This window comes from Brassica rapa, chromosome A05 (assembly GCF_000309985.2).
Source record: "Brassica rapa cultivar Chiifu-401-42 chromosome A05, CAAS_Brap_v3.01, whole genome shotgun sequence".
NCBI lineage: Eukaryota > Viridiplantae > Streptophyta > Magnoliopsida > Brassicales > Brassicaceae > Brassica > Brassica rapa.
Genome location: NC_024799.2, coordinates 2,089,692 through 2,107,727, shown reverse-complemented (window position 1 = coordinate 2,107,727; position 18,036 = coordinate 2,089,692). Strand labels below are relative to the sequence as shown.

At 39.6% G+C, this 18,036-nt stretch overlaps 6 protein-coding genes across 8 annotated transcripts; 1 reads left to right on the top strand and 5 right to left on the bottom strand.

Annotated features, from left to right (window-relative positions):
• Positions 1–1,319: 1,319 nt before the first annotated feature.
• On the bottom strand, positions 1,320–3,238 carry LOC103866774 (pre-mRNA-splicing factor CWC25 homolog). The gene is made up of 3 exons (XM_009144753.3): positions 2,956–3,238; positions 2,359–2,668; positions 1,320–2,240 (listed from the first exon to the last, which is right to left on the bottom strand). The coding sequence occupies exons 1-3, from the start codon at positions 3,141–3,143 to the stop codon at positions 1,464–1,466; spliced, it is 1,275 nt and encodes a 424-aa protein (XP_009143001.1). The 5' UTR covers positions 3,144–3,238; the 3' UTR covers positions 1,320–1,463.
• Positions 3,239–3,575: 337 nt separating this feature from the next.
• LOC103866773 (protein ENDOSPERM DEFECTIVE 1) lies at positions 3,576–5,950 on the bottom strand. Its single transcript, XM_009144752.3, has 6 exons — positions 4,690–5,950; positions 4,400–4,519; positions 4,206–4,322; positions 4,022–4,111; positions 3,823–3,930; positions 3,576–3,737 (listed from the first exon to the last, which is right to left on the bottom strand). Exons 1-6 carry the CDS (start codon positions 5,512–5,514, stop codon positions 3,666–3,668), a joined length of 1,332 nt encoding a protein of 443 aa, XP_009143000.1. The 5' UTR covers positions 5,515–5,950; the 3' UTR covers positions 3,576–3,665.
• Positions 5,951–6,187: 237 nt separating this feature from the next.
• On the bottom strand, positions 6,188–9,151 carry LOC103866772 (methylenetetrahydrofolate reductase 2). Of its 2 annotated transcripts, XM_033292423.1 has the most exons (10): positions 9,059–9,151; positions 8,458–8,968; positions 8,281–8,363; positions 8,032–8,205; positions 7,664–7,837; positions 7,489–7,589; positions 7,295–7,406; positions 7,121–7,201; positions 6,862–7,039; positions 6,350–6,771 (listed from the first exon to the last, which is right to left on the bottom strand). In XM_033292423.1, exons 2-10 carry the CDS (start codon positions 8,918–8,920, stop codon positions 6,350–6,352), a joined length of 1,788 nt encoding a protein of 595 aa, XP_033148314.1. In that variant the 5' UTR covers positions 8,921–8,968; positions 9,059–9,151. The 2 variants fall into 2 exon arrangements, with proteins under 2 accessions (XP_033148315.1, XP_033148314.1); XM_033292424.1 differs by lacking the exon at positions 9,059–9,151 and having other exon boundaries at positions 6,188–6,771; positions 8,458–8,920.
• Positions 9,152–9,380: 229 nt separating this feature from the next.
• On the bottom strand, positions 9,381–12,098 carry LOC103866771 (histone-lysine N-methyltransferase ASHH3). The gene is made up of 13 exons (XM_009144750.3): positions 11,831–12,098; positions 11,600–11,732; positions 11,399–11,519; positions 11,219–11,318; positions 11,056–11,134; positions 10,772–10,943; positions 10,613–10,693; positions 10,354–10,498; positions 10,211–10,247; positions 10,049–10,139; positions 9,914–9,962; positions 9,726–9,815; positions 9,381–9,632 (listed from the first exon to the last, which is right to left on the bottom strand). Exons 1-12 carry the CDS (start codon positions 11,846–11,848, stop codon positions 9,741–9,743), a joined length of 1,101 nt encoding a protein of 366 aa, XP_009142998.1. The 5' UTR covers positions 11,849–12,098; the 3' UTR covers positions 9,381–9,632; positions 9,726–9,740.
• Positions 12,099–12,404: 306 nt separating this feature from the next.
• Positions 12,405–14,870, top strand: LOC103866769 (cysteine protease ATG4a). Of its 2 annotated transcripts, XM_009144748.3 has the most exons (5): positions 12,406–12,657; positions 13,074–13,142; positions 13,300–13,587; positions 13,664–14,378; positions 14,455–14,870. In XM_009144748.3, exons 3-5 carry the CDS (start codon positions 13,389–13,391, stop codon positions 14,696–14,698), a joined length of 1,158 nt encoding a protein of 385 aa, XP_009142996.1. In that variant the 5' UTR covers positions 12,406–12,657; positions 13,074–13,142; positions 13,300–13,388; the 3' UTR covers positions 14,699–14,870. The 2 variants fall into 2 exon arrangements, with proteins under 2 accessions (XP_009142995.1, XP_009142996.1); XM_009144747.3 differs by having other exon boundaries at positions 12,405–12,657; positions 13,074–13,587.
• Positions 14,760–16,724, bottom strand: LOC103866770 (F-box/kelch-repeat protein At2g44130). The gene has a single exon (XM_009144749.3). The coding sequence runs from the start codon at positions 16,179–16,181 to the stop codon at positions 14,892–14,894; it is 1,290 nt and encodes a 429-aa protein (XP_009142997.1). The 5' UTR covers positions 16,182–16,724; the 3' UTR covers positions 14,760–14,891.
• Positions 16,725–18,036: the final 1,312 nt, after the last annotated feature.

The window sequence follows — 18,036 nt, the reverse complement described above, 5'->3', positions numbered from 1 at the left end:
AAAGTATTATAACTAAGTTTTGCTGTAATCATATCTAAAGCCCAGCAAACCAGCAAGTCTGTAAAAATATAGGAGGTGATTGGTTGGGATTTAACTTAGTACTTTAGCTTTAATTTTTCCTAAAGCACTAATCCTAACCAATCATGATTTAGCTTTATTTTCTAAATTAAAGTCTACAGCAAAATTTAATAAATGTTTGCCAATCAAGTTGTAGCTTTATTTTTTCAAGATACAGCAAAAAAAGTAAAACTTTAACATTTCTATTTGTTTTAGACAAAAATCCTACATCCTTATAATTTGGGCTGTAGAAAAAATAAACTCATAACTGAAAAAAAAACCCACGTTTTATTTTCATCAACATACGACGTAAGGAAAACCCTAACGTAACACTTGTTTTATAAATACCTAGCTTTTATAAATACATAGCTTTTCTTCTTCAAAGCATTAAGTCTAGAAAACTAAATTTTCAAATACGTTTTCCAAATCACGTGAGAAAGAAGAACAACTATTGCCTGTTGGAGCTACACCTGTCCATCGGTAAGAAAACCAAACATATGATTAAGTTAATGCTTTTAGTGGATCCCGAGAGGTCAAAGACCCACAATTCAGATTTGGCATCCTTATTTCCAGCGTTTCAATTTCTAAAATCTAATAGTAAAACAGAAGCAACTAAATTCAATACTATAGTGGTTTAAATTATGAGTTCACGCTTCTCAAATGCGACTAAGACTAAACATTACTCTGTTTGTTTCATATTTGTGTTATTATATGTATATATGATACATGGAAGGCTTTCGAGATGAGATTGCAATAAATTTATGAAATTTTCGTAGATAAATTTATTATTATTTAGATGGTGGTTTTCCTTTGACTATTTTTTTTTTTAATTTTAGATGGTTTTCTTTATTTTGGATAGATTTTATAAATTGTTATATTTTTAAATTAACAGAAAAGTTTTTTTTTACAGCTACAACACATTTTATCCAATCATGTTTTATTTTACAAAAGTACAGCCAATAATGTACAGTTACAGTTATCATAACTACATCAAAAATCTCTGCAGAAAAATATACTTTAGTAAATATACAGCTACAGCCAATACACTTACAATACAAATTCTACAGTAATTTTTTTACAGTACAGTCCAACCAATCACCCCCATAATCTACGTACTATCACACCTACAAAAAAAAAAGTGTATTCAATCCAAATTATGTGTAATATTAGGCAATTTAAAATTTACTAAAATATTGACATTTGGTTATTATTTATTAAGGAACATTCTTTGTTCAAATCTTCCAAATATATATTCAAGAAAATGTAGACAATTAAATTTTCTTAATATTTAATATATTTTGAATGGCACACTTGTGGAATGTAAAGAAAAGACCGTTGTTTTAATAGTATTGATTTGTTACATTTCCAAAATAAAAAACTTGTACTGGAATATGATATTTGTTCATTCAGCGGCGAAAAGCATTGCCTTCAGCCTCAGTTCCACGCTGTGAATAAAAGCTTCTGCGACGCACACTTTCTTCAATGGTCGAGCTTCCACCTTTCTCAACTCCATACACACTTTTATTAGCCTCGTCCAAGAAGCTTTTGCCTAAAGAGTTTTTGTTCTTGCTAGCTTCCACTGCATCGCTTTCATCAGCTTTCTTCAATCTTCTCCATCTCTGCTCCTCGTGCACCTCTGCGTCCATTTGCATTTGCTTGAATCTAGCAGCTCTCTCTTCCTCTGACAGTTTAGAGCCACCCTTCCGGCGTCTATTCTGGAATCCATTGTCTTCCCTCGAGGGGGGCTTGACATTGTCTAAATCCTCTGTTTTCCTTTTTCTGTCATCTTCACCACAACTCTTGAGATTTTCCCTTTCTAAACGGCTGCTGTAAGGAGAGTGGTTCCTATACCTCTCACTGGGTCGATCTTCTCTACGACTTTCTCTTCTCTTTGATTCATCATCCAACTCTGACCTCCGTCTCTCATAGTGCCTATCGTGACTCTCTCTTCTTCTGGACTCATCCTCTAAGTCAGACCTTCGTCTCTCATAGTGCTTATCACGACTTTCCCTATCGTAGTGTTTGTCATGATCCCCTGATGCTCTGTGATGACGTGATTTTCTTCCAGTGTCTTCACCAGAATCTTCCTCTGAATCAGAATGGTGTCTGGATTGCTTACGATGCTTACGCTTTTTCTTGCGCTCCTTTGCGTCTCCATCTTTACCCTTTCCCTTCTCCTCCACCTATTAACAAGAAAATTCTCCAACAGGTCAGTAGCTATAGAAGGTAAACGAGGCAACAACACAAACAACATCCAATAAAATTTAAATTCAAAAACCCTGCAAGTAAAGTAAAGCTTACAGATTTTCGAATAAGAGCCATCTTCACAGGGTTGTTCTTGATTCTGGCAAGAGCTTCTTGCTCGCGCTGCCTGATGAGAAGCAGAGGGTCAGAGTGAAGCTTCCTCCAAGAATCATTAGCAGAGGGAGTCTTATCCTCAAACAACGCACCAGGAGCTGAAGGATCTGGCTTCTCACCAGCATTATTACCAGCTTCCGCAGCATTAGCTAAAGGCTGCTCTTCTTTCTGAAACGACACACCAGAACCACTCGCACTCCCTTTCCCGACAGCTAATCCTGAATCATACAGAAACTCTAACCTCTCTTGTCTCCTGTAAGAACATACAAAAAAAAATACGATTTTTAGAATGACCCACAACTTCAAATCACTGATTATATCACAATCACTAAAATTTAATCCAACCCATAAGATACAATCTCTAAACCCTAAACCCTAATTCCGAAATTAGATCTAACCCAAATCGATTTGGATCACCGATTCGATCACAATTACTAATAAAATCAACAACCAAATCATAAGATACAACCCCTAATCCCTAACCCTAATTTCGAAATTAGATCCAGCTCAAATCGATTGGGATCGATGAAAGAGACTTACGGGATGAGACCGGCTTGTTCCTGGAGAGCGCGAAACTCAGAACGTTCCTTCTCCTGGATGATCTGTAGACGGAGCTCCTCGAGTTTTTTCTGCTCGGCCTCTTGTTTCTGCTCAGCCTTCCACACGTTCTCGATGTTACGGAGACTCCCCGTATGCCATCCCTTCTTGTTCAAAAATTTCATCCCCATGATTGCTCCTCTTTCTCTTCTCTTCCTATCGCTTCAGAAGATTTCGTCTTTCGTTTGTAATGAATTGCTCCGCCTCCACCGACTCAATAATGAAGTATGTGAGATTAAATCGGAGCCGTTGCTTTTTAATACGCGTATCTCATCGGTAGAGTTTAAGGCTTTAAGCCTCGTCTTAGTTAATGGGCCTGTTCTGGGCCTCTTGCGATACTTTTACAAAATTAATTAATTGGTTCCGGCTTAGCTTGGTTAAGTCCAATACTCATTGCTCCTTTTTTGTTCATAATTAAAGTGGGTAAAGGTTAAGTTGGTTGCTAGAGAATCATTTCTTCTACAGAACTAATTAATTGGATCCGGCTTAGCTTGGTTAAGTCCAATCAATACTCGAGAATCACTGCTTCTACAGAATTTAAATCAATTTGGATCCGGTTTAGCTTGGTTAAAAGCAGTTCCATTACTTCTTTATTAATATGGTTACAATATAATGATCAGAACATATAATCCGCATGTAAAACAAAACTTTTTCTATTTTTGAAGTACACACTTCTTGTGCTGTTGTTGTTGAATAAGCTGACTCCTAAGATAACATTCTTCAATCTGCATAAGAAAAAGACACTTGTCAGACTTCAGCAACTGAAAAAGAACAAAGAGTTATGTAAGATTCTATGTTTCAGGTTTATACATGAGCTGAATGTGTCTTCAGTAGTGTAACTCCACAATCTTGTACTGATGCCTTCTCTATGCTGCTTACTCTTGCTAGTTCAGATATCAAAGTCTCCATCTCTTGTGTCTGCAAAATGCATCAACACATGTTAATCCACATTCAAATGTATTCATGTTCATGTTATAAGGTAGAGCCAAACACATAGTAGTTTGCTAACCTTAGGCAAAAGATGTCCAATGTTTTGTACAATGCCTTCAACAGACTTTGAAGCGCCAGTAAGTACTTCTGCTAACTCTTTAGTATCAACCTGGTTTTGAGAAGCAAAAGTTGAAGTGGGTTAGTACAAGTTATGGAAAATAAGGAACAAGTTTATTATCATAGTTGATCCGAACATTATAGACCTTGATATCAGCATCGAGAGGGAGCCGCAGTGAAGCATTGCGTAAAGCTTCAGATGTTTCTGATAATGATGTCGAGTATTCATCTTCAATTGTTGTCCACTGTTCCAAATAAGGAATCTGCATAGATGTTCAAAGAGATTAGTCAACAATTCTCAATGAGTAAAAAAAAAAAACAGTCTAATAAGCGAACTTACTTGAGACTCCACAATCTCCTTAACAGCTTTCACTCTCAACAATCTCTCCAGTTCTATTCGTTTCTCCTTTACAGAGTCGGAGAGCTCTGACATTTTCAAACCAAGGGAGTGAAACATCATCTGCAAGAAAAAAGAACTCAGCGTCAAAGACAAGAACACACACTCACTTCTGAAACTGATGTTAATCTCAAATTCATACTGTAACTATAACCAATAGACTTGTCCAATAACCATCATTGATATAATTAGCTAAAGTATCAATCTTTTTGATTCTCAGAGTAGAAACTGACCTCAGCTTGTGCCTTCTGAGCTTGCGTTTTGACCTCAGCGTTCGCATTAGCGAATCTCCACTGCAAGTAGCGATTATGGAGAAGTTTGAGAGAGTGTGCATCAGCTTGTTGCCCTGAAACCTTCTTCTGCTTCTTCGCATCGGCTTGAGCCTTCGAGTTTGGTGCCACAGGAGGCAACGACAACGAAGCTCTCGCGTCTCGAAACGACGACGTATCATCGCAAGAAGCACTCAGCGATCGCCGGAGAGGAGACGCGGTTTGACTGTTGTTGGCCTTCTTCGCGTGGCTCCGCAACAGATCCGAGGCGTTGGATTTGTCTTCTTCACCGTCAGTGGAGGAGACCGATAGCCGGAGAAGCCTAGCCGCGGCGGAGGAGGTAAGCAGACGCTGCTGGTTCAGTCTAGATCTAGACGGAGGCGGTAACGTCGGAGTGTCGAGGCGGTGACCGTTCTCCTTCAACGGCTTAGATCGATTACTACTCTGCTGCTGGTGTTTCCCTCCGTCGTGGTGGAGAGGAAACGGCGAGTCCAGGCTACGCGCCGTCTCGGAAGGGCGGTGGTTCTCGTCGCCTTCCGCTAGCTTCAACTGCCGTCTCGACTTCTGAACGGAGACCGATCGATGATTGTGGTGATGATGATGATGATGTCTGGGACTCGATAGGTGGAGATCTCCGGCGGAGGAGGAGGAAGATGAAGAGACCGGAGACATGAATCTCGAGCTGACTTCTCTCACCCTCGGACGCCGTGTAGACGGCGGAGGAGGAGCAGCCGCCGGTGCGATTGCTGCGGGTGTCGATGGGTGATCTCGGCCGGTTCTCGCCTCCATTTACAATCGAATCACAAAAAAATCAAATCGGATTGAATCAATTTCGTAACCCTAGAACGAAGAGGAAGAAGAAGAAAGGGGGAAAAACGAAGACAGGTGGATTCAAAAAAAAAAAGTAATAAGAGAAGAAAGTAGCCGTTAAGGGTAACGCTCACTAAGCACAACGTTTCTCCTGGTCCGTGAAAGTTGAGAGGATATGTTTTGTAATTGATTAGTGGTGGTTACTTTAATTAATTAATCATATAAACGCCTGGTTAATGTTGCTGGGCCTCTTAATAAGTGGGCCCAATAAGGAGCGTCGGGTTATATGTGAGAGGTTATTTAATGTAAACTATTGAAGTTGTTGGGGCTCTTTGCAATTTCATTATCGTTGACTTTTAGTCAAATTAAAGAGATGACTTCACTGTAGCTCAGAAGATAGAAGAATAAGAATGATTAACCCGAACTCTTAATTTCGAGTTTTTAACTCATGATTTGATATTTTTTTATTTTCTTTATTTTTTTTCACTTTTCAGATAAGAGCCGGCTCTTATATCTCTTATTTAAGAGACGTTTTTAATTTTTTTTTGTTTAAAACTAAAAAACGGTTCTTAACCGAAACTAAAAATCCCACCCTAAAAACTCGGGTTAATCATAGTCTAGGCTTCTTTCATGCAACTTTGTGTCACGTAGGTAATGAAACGGATCCTTTCTTTATGAATAAAACTTTATTGCCAAATCAATATGATAATGATGATAAATAACATGATGTATATAAAACCATAATAATCCCAATATTTTAAAGAGGCATTACAAAAGCCAAATCATGAAAGCCGTAGGAAACAGATGTTGTTTCTCAAAGATCAGCAAAGACACTGAATATGTCACCGTTGATGTAGTCATTCTCAACCAAACTCACCAAATAGTAGCTGTTCTTGACCTCCTCGAGCAAGTTTCTTGAAGGGTCAGCAGCTTCAGGGTACAAGTTAGCCCAGCTTCTTGACCAAGTCTCAAACGCTTCATCTTTCCACACTTTGAAGCTAGCCGGATCCACAATGGTTGGTTGAATGATCTCCTTAGCCGGGAAAACACCCCAAGTAACAGCGTTCACATCGGATTGTGCAGTGTTTGATACCCAGTTGTCTCCTTTGTTGACGGCTATGTAAGTTATAGATGGCAAAGCTTTGCATTTCTCAACGATTGCATCTAACTTCTCCTTTGAGCAGAAGAACTCTAGGTAAGCCTTTTGGTATACGTATCCACCAGGACCGCCCCATCCTGCAAAACCACACAGAAGTGAAAAGGACATTGATGAGTCTTTGAGTTAGTTGCACTAGCAATGAGATTGGGAACTTATTGAGAGCTCACCAACAGTTGAGGAATCAGATCTCTCTGCGTTGACTGATGGTTGGCTATTGATGGTCAAGCAGCCTTTGGAGTTGAGTTTCACCAGCTGCTCGTTTATGATCTTTGTCTCTGGTTGGAGTCCGTCCAGTTCAGACCATGGACTGCTTTTTAAGTTTCCAAGGCACAGCTCCCTGAATCTCTGTTACGTGAGAGAGTTATATTGTAAGTGTTAGTTTTTTTTTTTTTGAGGTGGGAGTGAAGGAAAAGATTGTTGATGTACCTCCTGAATATCTTCAACGCTTTTCAATGGGACAACCCATTCTTGTTGAAGCTTCTTGTCACGTGCTCGTGGACGCGAGAACTAACAACAACAAAAGCCTTTTTAGTTCACAAGAAGATGTTACCGTTAACAATCTTCAACAACTACATAATATGCAATGAAACACTATAGTACCTGATGATCAGTGAGTGCACCATATGAGGCACTGCGTGAATCACCCCACCTGCCTTGTGGGAAGTCTTCCCAGCCCTTGGTTCTAGAAATGTAGCTCTTCGGACGGTTTGCCCTTCAAAAAGATTTATATTCTCTATCGATTAAGATCTGTGGATAGGCATAACCAGAACATGAGAGAACCTAAGTGTGGTTACCAGAAAATGGGGCGCACATCTTCCTTAGTACGGAAAACATTTGCTGGGCGTCTCCATGGTAAAGAACGAGAGATTTTTGACTCATCAATCATACCAAGATTCTGCAAACATCAGCACAATCGTTAGGATACTCCACTAGTATCACAACAGGTAGTAGTAGAAAATGAGTACCAACCATCAATATAGCAAGAGCTGACTTCTCCATGTTCAATGTGTAGAGATGAAGAGACTTGGTTCCATGAGCCAAGATCTTTCTGCACATCTCTGTTCCAAGGTGGATACCATAGGCTTTCACAGCTTCTTCATTATCCTGGATAGGCTCCAAGGCAGCCATAACCTCAGCTGGTATCTAGATTAAAGAGCAAAAACATTAAAATCTACCTTTAACATGTCACTTATCACCATCATACAAAAAAACAATTGTTTCTCTGAAAACAATAATATATACTTTAATCTAGCTAATCAGAACTAAGGAACCTTAAAGCTTCAAGATTATTCATTTGCATGAGCCCCTTGATATTAGAATAAGAGCACAAAACATACCTTGGTCTTACAAAAACCAGTCATACGCAAGAACCCCTTGTAGTTATTAATAGGCATGATCCCAGGAACAATGGGACACTTAATACCAATTTGCCGACAATCATTCACAAACTTGAGAAAAACATCAGTATCATAAAAGAGCTGAGTAACAATCAGATCAGCTCCAGCATCAACCTGTAACAAAACAATGATCCAAGTTCAAAAGACAAATATTGATGAAACAGTAATTATAAAAAAAGAAGACAAGACCTTTCTCTTCAAGTACTCAAGATCACTCTGATAAGCTTCATCAGACGCAAGCCCATTCTCACCAATAACATCAGGATGAGCCTCTGCATTTCAAAACCGTTCAGAACATAATCACACACCGACAAGAGAAAGAGAGAGAGAGAGAGAGAGAGAGAGAGAGAGAGAGAGCAACCATACCAGGATAACCAGCAACAGTGATCCCAAAGTAATCACCATACTTCCCCCTAACATGATTCACAAGATCCAACGCACAACCAAACCCTCCTTCAACCTTAACGAACTTATCATGACCATGAGGAGGATCACCTCTAAGCGCAAGCACGTTCTGAATCCCATTAGCTCTAATCGTCTCAAGCGCGTGGTCTATCTTCTCCACAGGCATGTTAGTGCAAGTGAGATGCATCATGCTCTCCACGCAGACAACGTTCTGCATCCTGGAAGCGATGTCGAGCGTGAGATCAGCGGTGGATCCACCAGCTCCCCAAGTGATGTCGCAGAAAGTGGGGCCGTAGGCGACCATACGGTCCATACGCTCGAAGAGGTTGTCGACTCCGTCTTCGGTCTTGGGAGGGAAGAACTCGAAGGAGAAGGCTGTTTTGCCTTCGTCGGCTAGGGACTGGATCTTGTCTATCACCTTCATGATCTTCTTCCTGCTTGTTTGGACAAGTTATACTTCTTCTTCTGCTCACTGCTTTATAGTAACAGAGATCCCAAGAAGTTAGGTATCATTCACTGACTATTAATATTAACTTTTAATCATACGAGATGAGTTTATTACCAACTACGAAGTAGAAGTGTCGCTGTCTTTCGCCAACCCCTGCTTTAAAGTTGGTGTAGTAGCAGAACCACTCACTTCGCCACCTACCACGCAAAGCAAGTCGTCAGGTTTTAATCTCAAAAAACCAAACTGATTGGATTTTTCAAACCGTCTTATAAGGCTTCTGTCGGCGCCGACACAGTAGCACTTGCTGCACGTGCTAACTATTAGCGGTCTGTTACTTCATTAGTTGTTGAACCTCACAGACTTTCTCATTAATTGTATACAGTTTGAGCTGTTACAAACAAGCTCATGGCAAATTTTGAAGAAGTTTGACAAAACATTAGAAGGTAAAGCAGTCTTTGATTACAACAAGAGTACATGCAATAATGTCATACATATACCTCACAAAGTTCTCGCAAGACTAGTTCATCATCATCTTGAGATGCTGATGAAAAATAAGGGATGTAGAAGAAATTACAAATATGGTTTATGTATAATCTTACGAACATTACAGTATGACACAGGTCAAGTTAGATGCAACAAACAAGGCCACTGCACCAATAGCTTTCTCAACTTTTTTCTCCAAAGAAATCTGCAGAGAAGAACTAATTTAATACTCCATGCTGCTGGTAATTCTAATGTTATGTTAATAGAGAAAAATCAACCAAAAGAGATTTTAAATCACCTTCAAAAAACGCTATTAGTCAGATAGAATCTCCCAATCTTCTTCTTTGGACATGTCGATAAACTCGGTAGCACCATCCTCAAACATCACCTGGACCCAAGTTATTAAAAAGGTTAACAGAGGTCTTAAATTAAGAGTGCGTTTGCTAAAGGTGAGAACAAGTATTCTTGGCTTTGATGGAAACATACCGCGTGCTTTCTTGTAACCGCATCAAAGTTTCTAATGATGCAAAAACACCTGCATTAAAAGAAAACTCAGTAATTCATTACATAGCATGAGTCAGTAAAAACTAATCTGAAAGTCAAAAGCAAGTGTAAGTATACCTATCACTCCTGGTGCGAGATAACCTGAGCACCACACCAATGCAGTTATGAGGACATGGCTGCCCTTGCTCAAGCTTGTTCCATGGCTTTCCTGGAGAAACAAACATACTAAGCTACTCTAGCAAATAGAGCTGAAACAAACAAAAAAATATCAATACTAACCTTCATCATGTTCATGTATAGCGCCATTTTGATGCACCTACCCAAAAAAAAAGTAATAAAAATTAAGTCTCTAGACCTCATAACACACAAAATCTCAGTGTGAGTTAAACTATTCAATGGCAAAGACAGAATCTATATAATACCTCAGGCAGTGTCTGTGCTACTTCGGATACCACTACCTTAAGAGCTTCATCCGAAGGTAATTTAGGTTTTGGTTTCACCCCAAGCTTCCTTCTGCAACCTGTGGCTCCACAGTGGCAGTCTTGATCTGCACCAAACTGAACAAACCTGCTCTAGTCTCATTAGTATCACAAGTTCACAACTCAACAAGTTATACAAACTTGAAAATTATGAAATTAACTTCATTCATTCAACTAGAGGAAACATAAGCCATGATCTTACTGATAGTCATAAGTCAGATGCTCTCCCTTCTTTATGTCACAGGTTGCAAAAATGCCGATTCTTGTCTCGCCATCAATGATCCTAATAGCAAGCAAAAGAACAACCAAGTTATGACTTTTCTCAAACATACATAAGCAATGATGGTGACAAGAAACAAACCATTTCTGCATCTGCGTATTAGGGCAGCAACTATGATTGATGTATCTCGACTTGTTTCCCTTATGAGTGGCATCAATCACCATATCTCTGTTTATCTCACACAGATAGAAATTCGTCTCTCCACGGTGTTTCATCTTCCAAAGCCTCTCTTCACAAGTCTTATCATCTATAACTATATCATCAAGCCAAAAGATTTGAAGAAAGAGAAGACAATATCAATTAAACAGGTTCCAATAAATTCATCAGAGAGGCAAAAACATCAAAGAAGTCATCACAACATTTACCTTCTCCTACATATTCGATGATAAACTCTCCTTGTTGAATCTCTTCTTCTGCTACAATCCCTGATCCGCATTTATCAGTCTACAAGAAACAAATGATATTAACAAACCAACAACCACAACAACAAAGCCTTTAAAATCCTAAGGAAACTATCTATACAATTACCTGAATCAACTTCAACTTCTTGACATAACGGTGCTGGAACGGCTTATTCTTACACTCAATCCCACACTTGCAACTGGAAGAACAGCTCGAGAATAGCATCCTAACGCACAAAGATTGAATATACTTAAACCATGCTTGTAAATGCTCTTCACATAGTTCAAGAAACTGAGTCATACATACCCACAATGGCAGTTACTACCACACACAGATGAAGAAGAAGAAGAGTCAGGGGACAAGGAACAAGAACAGAATATTCCATCATCCTCAACCCTCTTCTTGATTTTCTTCGTCAAGTATGTATCTTTTAAACTAGCTTTAAGGGTACAACAATTCAAATCACAAACCAAAATTGAATTTTTCAAAAGACTTAAGAAAGGATACTGCGCTTGATGAAGATGTAAGGAGTTGGTTTCCCTTTGTTCAACCAATCAGGCAACTCGAACTCCTCTTCTGCTTCTCCAATCTGCTTCAGCAACTTGTTGAACACTTGTCCTATGTGGTTCCTGTCGGAAATCTGAAAAAAAAAAAAACATCTCCAAAATTTCAGACATTTATGAAAATAGACAATTAAGATTACATTAAGAAAGGAGATTATTTTCAAAACAAGCCAACCTTCTTGGAGGCAGGCATATCCAAAGATTTTGAGTAAAGCCAAGATTTGAGCTTGAATCTATAAGTTCGCTGAATCGAACAACCAGGAGAAAAGATTCGAAATTTCGAAACTCTGACTAAGTTATAACTGTGGTGGTTGTTGAAGAGGAAGTAACGATGGCGGATCTGAGAGAGTAAAGATTAGAAGAAGAAGAAGACGAACAAGGAAGAGAATGAGCGGCAGTTTTTTTTTTTTTATTTACTACCAACTTTGATGATTGCGTATCTTCTGAGAATGGTAAAAACTGTAAATTTCAGTAATTGAGAAACAAGACTGTTGACCACGCTCGTCTTGGGCTTTTATGGGCCTTTTTAAAAGCCCAATCCAGTAGCAATATTGTTGCGTTATGTGTTGGATAATTACATAACTCGCTGTCGTAATCACATTTATATTTGCTGCTAATCCCTTATTTTATTTATTTTTTGCAATTGGGCAAATTATATTATAATTATTTTTCTAGGATTTATAACAAAAAAAAGTCTTAAATCTGTATATTTTTTTATAACCCTCGAGTGATAATGATAACCCTGATTTATGTGAGAACTAATTTATAAATCATATAAAGGCGTCATTAAAAAAATCTAATCAGAGCTTTGAAGAAGTAGAGAGAGATTTTCAGATTGTGTCCCAGAGGAGACAAGACACACGTTCGCCTTAGTTGTCCGTTGTAAAGGTATCTTCGACGGGACTCAGAAGCAAGACGATACAACACGAAACCGATCTTCTTCTCTTTCTTCTTACCCTTGTGTTTCCCTCGCCGGTGGTGGTTGTTTGATCCATCTCTCAGGTGATAATCCTTTTGCTTCCTGCTAATTATTCGGACTAGATGATGGAATCGTTTACTATTAGCTCTGTCAATTTGCGTTTGATTACATGATCGTTTGCAATTACTTAAAACGTCTTCAGGTCTTAAAGTCTGATTTTTTTATTCTGTATTTTGTGATTTGTTAGTTGCTGAATAATTTCTTTAATTAGGAGGGTATGCATGTTGAATTTGAATGCCTTTATCTTAAAAAGTTATGCTTTATATGTCTATAATGAACCCCTAAGCCCTCTTACATGTGGAATCAGAATGTCTTAAGGACATGGTGTTTGTCTTACAGACATGATTGTAGTGTTTGAGGTTGGTTGTAGGAGCTTTTAGCTCATCTTCGTTTGCTCCTACTTGTAGTATGTGTTGAATGTTATGCTTATTTGTTTCAGATAAGGTTCCTCAGGGTTTTGGTTTGCTTCTATGAGACGGACACGTTGCAATTGCTGCTTCATGTCTAGGTAATGAAGGTTTTAACTGATAGATTTGTTCCTCAATCATCAAGAAAGAGTGAAAAGCATGATATATCCCCAACACCTCTAGTTTCATCAGATTCCGAACATAGTGATAATAAGTGTACCTTGTGGTCAAACGTGTTTGCGCCTTCTTCTTCCTCAGTTTCTCAACCGTATAGGGAGTCTTCTTCAACTTCGGGGCGTAAGCAACTTTGCGCTGCTACTTGGACATCGTTTGTAAAGAAAGTCTCTATGGCGAGCGGTGCGATCAAGAGGTTCCAGGACCGTGTTTTAGGACCAAACAGGACTGGTCTTCCGAGCACTACAAGCGACTTTTGGCTACTAGGCGTCTGTTATAAATTATCCGATGATGAAGAAACAGATGATGGCAGCGTAGTGGCTGCATTGAAACAAGACTTTTCCTCCAGAATACTGATGACATATCGTAAAGGTTTGTGGTATATATTCAACTTACAAACTCAAGCCAAGGTTATTGCAGAAGATTCACCGTTTTATTTTTTTTACAGGTTTTGAACCTATCAAGGACACAAGTTACACCAGCGATGTAAACTGGGGTTGCATGATCCGGAGTAGCCAGATGCTCTTTGCTCAGGCGTTGCTTTTCCATAGACTGGGGAGGTCTTGGAGGAACAAGAACTCCGAGGTTAGCTCAGTGCAGCCTGAGCAGGAGTACTTGGAGACGTTGGAACCTTTTGGTGATTCCGAGGCTTCAGCTTTCTCTATTCACAATCTTATACTAGTTGGAGAGACCTATGGTCTCGCTGCTGGGTCATGGGTGGGACCGTATGCTATTTGTAGGTCGTGGGAGTCGTTAGCGTGCAAGAAGAGGAAACAAAGTGATTCGCTTCCTATGGCTATTCATATAGTTTCTGGCAGCGAAGATGGGGAGAGAGGTGGAGCTCCAGTTCTATGTATAGAAGATGTGATCAAGTCTTGTGTGGAGTTCTCGAGAGGAGAGGATGAGTGGGCACCGCTTCTGCTCTTGGTCCCGTTGGTTCTCGGTCTTGACAGAGTGAATCCAAGGTACATTCCATCTCTCAAAGCCACGTTCACTTTCCCTCAAAGCCTTGGAGTTTTGGGTGGAAAGCCAGGTGCTTCGACTTACATAGTTGGCGTTCAAGAGGACAATGGTTTCTACCTTGATCCACATGATGTTCAGCAGGTGGTCACAGTGAACAAGGAAACTCTAGATGTTGTTGACACCTCCTCCTATCATTGCAAGTAAGTTTTCATCACTCTTATCTATTCACTTGACCAGTTATCTTCAGAATCTTAAGTGTTTTTTACTCTGCATCAGTGTGCTTCGTTACGTTCCATTGGAATCACTTGACCCATCACTAGCTCTCGGATTCTATTGCCGCGACAAAGCTGACTTCGATGACTTGTGTCACCGAGCATCGACACTAGCTGAGGAATCAAAAGGCGCTCCGTTGTTCACCGTCACTCAAACCCACAGCTTGGTTAACCACCACAGCAGCTGCGAGTTTGTGGAGGATAGAGAAGAAGAACATGGAGAAGAAGATGACTGGCAATTGTTATAATCATCATCAAAATTCAAAAAAAAAAATATTTTACAATTCTTTTCCTTCAGACAAGATACAATGTTGCACTATGAAAAAAGCTTGGTCATATCTTTAGAATCTTCGGATCAGATCACAAAGACAATGTTGTACTTTTAAAAACACACGTTTAATCAAAAAGCAGTTTGTGTTTCATCACATCTATTAAAAAATTTCAGACATAGATTGAAGCATGTGAGAATGGTAGAGAGGAGAAACCAAAAGGAATCTCATGGTCATGGACACGACTCCATTTCTCCTCCGTCTTCCTCATCATCATCGTTCCTCTGCCTCCACTCTCACTCCCCCCGCCACTCATCACCACCGCTTCACCTCCTAAACTTCCTCCGTAAACCGAGCTTCCGGTGACCGGAAGCTCTATACTTTCAAGATCAAGTCTCCATTTTCTTGACTCGTCTTCAGTCTCCCACTCTCTCTTACAGTCAGAGAAACACCATAACTTAGAGGAGGAGCCTCTGATGTCTCCGTCGATGATGCGGCCTCTAGGGCTAGTATCAAAGAACGGCCACACGTTCTCGATTCTCGACCAGGAGTTTGTTACAGGATCGTAAACTTCTCCGTCGGAGCGGAACCTCCCTTGAGACTCTGTTCCGTAACCGCTCAAGACGCAGAATCTTAGCTCCTTCCCAACGGTATAACCGTCACATAAGTGGGCCGATAATGGGCCGTCCTTGTCAAAATTTAAATGGGCTTTTTGAAGGCCCATGGCGAGTCCTTGACACTCGTCTCTTCCTTCCGTCATCGGAGGAAGCATCAACCACTCGTCTTTCTCCACGTCGTACACCTCCGCTGATCGCAAAGCGTTCTTCTGATCGTCGTGTCCTCCGGCGACGTACACTTTCGTGGAACCGACGGTAGCGCAGGCGAAGAAGGAGCGCGCTTCGTTCATAGACGCTCCTTTTCTCCACCTCCTTCCGCTTCCTTCTCCGGCGAGCTCGAGGACGTAAACGTCTTTCACCGGCTGTAGCGTCTCCGGATCCCACCCGCCGATGAGGAGAATCTTCCCGGAGGCCTGAACCGCGACGCACTCGCAGAAAAGCGGGATCTGCTGACCTGGAAACGCGACGCGGTTCCACGTGGACATAGTGGCGTTGTAAACGCTCAACCCAAACCGCGGCGTCCCCGAAACGCGCGGGGACTCATCCTCCACTTCTTTCTCACCCAGTAATGTCTCTCCAACCGCTTTGGACGCTGGATTTGGCGGCGTAAGCGGTTGAACCAAACAGAGGAGAAGCTCTGCTTTGCCGCATCTCTGCCGTTCTTTGGTAAACGAAGAGTCAGATAGTAAGCTGCGCCAAGAACGGCTAACAGACTTCATATCGGACTGAAACTGGTACGGTACTCTGACCAGACACTCGATAGCTAACTCGGACGGTAAACCGGGAATCAAACCGTGACACTTGTGAATACCTTTTGAAACGTCACCAGCTCTCTTTTTCGACATTACTATACTTGTTAGAGAAGAAACAAAGAGGGTTGAGTTTGAATTGAGCTTAACAAACACTGAAGAAGATGGGAGTTTAATTACTTTGAGCGTGTTTGAAGGTAAAGGAAACGAAGGTGGCAAAGCCTTTATATAAGGGAAGGAGGAGGACGATAGAGTCTTGGTTTAAAACTACGCGACGGTTCGGTTTATACTTTTCCAATTTTAGCAGCTTCATGTACTTAAAAAAAAAGTGTTTTCTTTACCAGAAATTACAGCCGCAACTTCTTTACCAGTATATCAACTCCACGTTGATATACTTGATAGATTTAGTGATGAGATAAAAAAAACTATATATTATATTATTCGTATTTTTGGTGAAATTTTCGAGATATATTTACATAAAAATAGTCTATGTTGTAACATTAGGTAACTTTTTTAGGTTAAGTGAAGTTAGGTAAAGTTGATTGTATTAATATTCATCAGTTGATACTGTCCCACTATATGTTTTACGCTTTTACCACACTAAAGTATAAAAGTAGCTTTGACCTAATAGCCTTTTTAACTAGATTACTAGATAATATTAAGTGTATATTCTCCCTGTCAATGTCACCTGATTCAACCATAGTAAATAGAGACGCAAATGGTCAAAAGCAGTGACATCTTTGATCTTCATATTTTCATAATCTTGATATGTCCATGTTATTGATCAATAGGAAGACTTCTAATCGAGTTAGAGTTTTGAACGTGAGGTACATATATAGCGTAATCGATGTATGTATGAACCAGGTCAATAATTCAACTTCCAATTAAGTTTACACATCACCTTGAAAAACGGTACCCGTAACCATCTTGATAAAGGTCGTCCCGACCTAGCTTTGTATTTAGGAAAATATTTTAAATGTAAGAAAGCCAGTAGGCTTCTAGAAGCTTTACAAGGAGAAATAATACTAGTATATATGATACTGTAATACGTACAAAGTGAGTCGTATTCACAGACGCAACCGTCAACCGATATTATCATTAAACATATTGTGATCATGAGCTTTATCATTATCTAAATTACATCTTCACATCCATTCTGCATGGAGCACGCACTATCAAACAAATTCTTAATCTATGCTCAATTGTTAAAGTTTTATGATATCATCTCGTGTTTGTATACGTATTAGCTTATTACATATATATAATGTTGTGAGGGAAGTTACATTATAGTCTTCTAGAAGGCCTCATGGATGCATTAATATTAGATTTGGTTATTTTCAGTACGGTGACACGTCGACTATGACATGCACCGACGTAAAGGTACGTTTCGCGGATTTACAATTACAGCCTCACACAAGTCATCTCCTCTCGACCAGACAATAATGCCACATGAATTTCATATCATATTATTAAACAACAAAAATCTTGAGGTGCGTACGTTAAAAATGAAAAAGTGGAAATATAAGACTTGATTTAGTCACAAAACATGTTGTGCATAGGTAATTAATTGAACGCATCTGTGTGCAATACAAAAATCATGTAGCTACAACAAGAGACTATATATACCACTTGCAAAAAGGAAATATTTTCTTTTTGTATACAGTGTACATGCATGTGAATCATTATATAGCTAGATATTTTTAATATAATTTCGTCTATATGAATATGTTGTATTTCATTCTCATGACCAGACTTATCATGATTACATTTCGTCCCATTGTATTCATGAAATCCAAGAAAAATACAATTTACAGTTTTGTTGATATATTACGAAAATCTTTTTCGTCTTTTTCTTCGCGAATAAGCCCATGGTAATCATAACCCGGTGTCGGTACGTTACATAGATAGTTTAACTGTTACATCACAACAATGCCAAACAATAGTTCAAAGA

Bases quoted from the DNA above. Each gene is read 5' to 3' on its own strand.
- LOC103866769 (XM_009144747.3), top strand. From the start codon at position 13,146: ATGAAGGTTTTAACTGATAGATTTGTTCCTCAATCATCAAGAAAGAGT. The intron at 13,588-13,663 runs GTTTGTGGTATA...TTTTTTTTACAG, and splicing joins ACTGATGACATATCGTAAAG to GTTTTGAACCTATCAAGGAC. The intron at 14,379-14,454 runs GTAAGTTTTCAT...ACTCTGCATCAG, and splicing joins ACCTCCTCCTATCATTGCAA to TGTGCTTCGTTACGTTCCAT.
- LOC103866770 (XM_009144749.3), bottom strand. From the start codon at position 16,181: ATGTCGAAAAAGAGAGCTGGTGACGTTTCAAAAGGTATTCACAAGTGT.
- LOC103866774 (XM_009144753.3), bottom strand. From the start codon at position 3,143: ATGGGGATGAAATTTTTGAACAAGAAGGGATGGCATACGGGGAGTCTC. The intron at 2,669-2,955 runs GTAAGTCTCTTT...ATGTTCTTACAG, and splicing joins GAACAAGCCGGTCTCATCCC to GAGACAAGAGAGGTTAGAGT. The intron at 2,241-2,358 runs GTAAGCTTTACT...TCTTGTTAATAG, and splicing joins TGGCTCTTATTCGAAAATCT to GTGGAGGAGAAGGGAAAGGG.
- LOC103866772 (XM_033292423.1), bottom strand. From the start codon at position 8,920: ATGAAGGTGATAGACAAGATCCAGTCCCTAGCCGACGAAGGCAAAACA. The intron at 8,364-8,457 runs GTATGGTTGCTC...TTTGAAATGCAG, and splicing joins CACTGTTGCTGGTTATCCTG to AGGCTCATCCTGATGTTATT. The intron at 7,838-8,031 runs GTATGTTTTGTG...TCTTTAATCTAG, and splicing joins CTGGTTTTTGTAAGACCAAG to ATACCAGCTGAGGTTATGGC.
- LOC103866773 (XM_009144752.3), bottom strand. From the start codon at position 5,514: ATGGAGGCGAGAACCGGCCGAGATCACCCATCGACACCCGCAGCAATC. The intron at 4,520-4,689 runs GTCAGTTTCTAC...TTTTTCTTGCAG, and splicing joins CTCAGAAGGCACAAGCTGAG to ATGATGTTTCACTCCCTTGG. The intron at 3,738-3,822 runs GTATAAACCTGA...TTTCTTATGCAG, and splicing joins TGAAGACACATTCAGCTCAT to ATTGAAGAATGTTATCTTAG.
- LOC103866771 (XM_009144750.3), bottom strand. The intron at 11,520-11,599 runs GTATCCTTTCTT...CTAGTTTAAAAG, and splicing joins TTACATCTTCATCAAGCGCA to ATACATACTTGACGAAGAAA. The intron at 10,944-11,055 runs GTAAATGTTGTG...TTGATGATATAG, and splicing joins CATCGAATATGTAGGAGAAG to TTATAGATGATAAGACTTGT.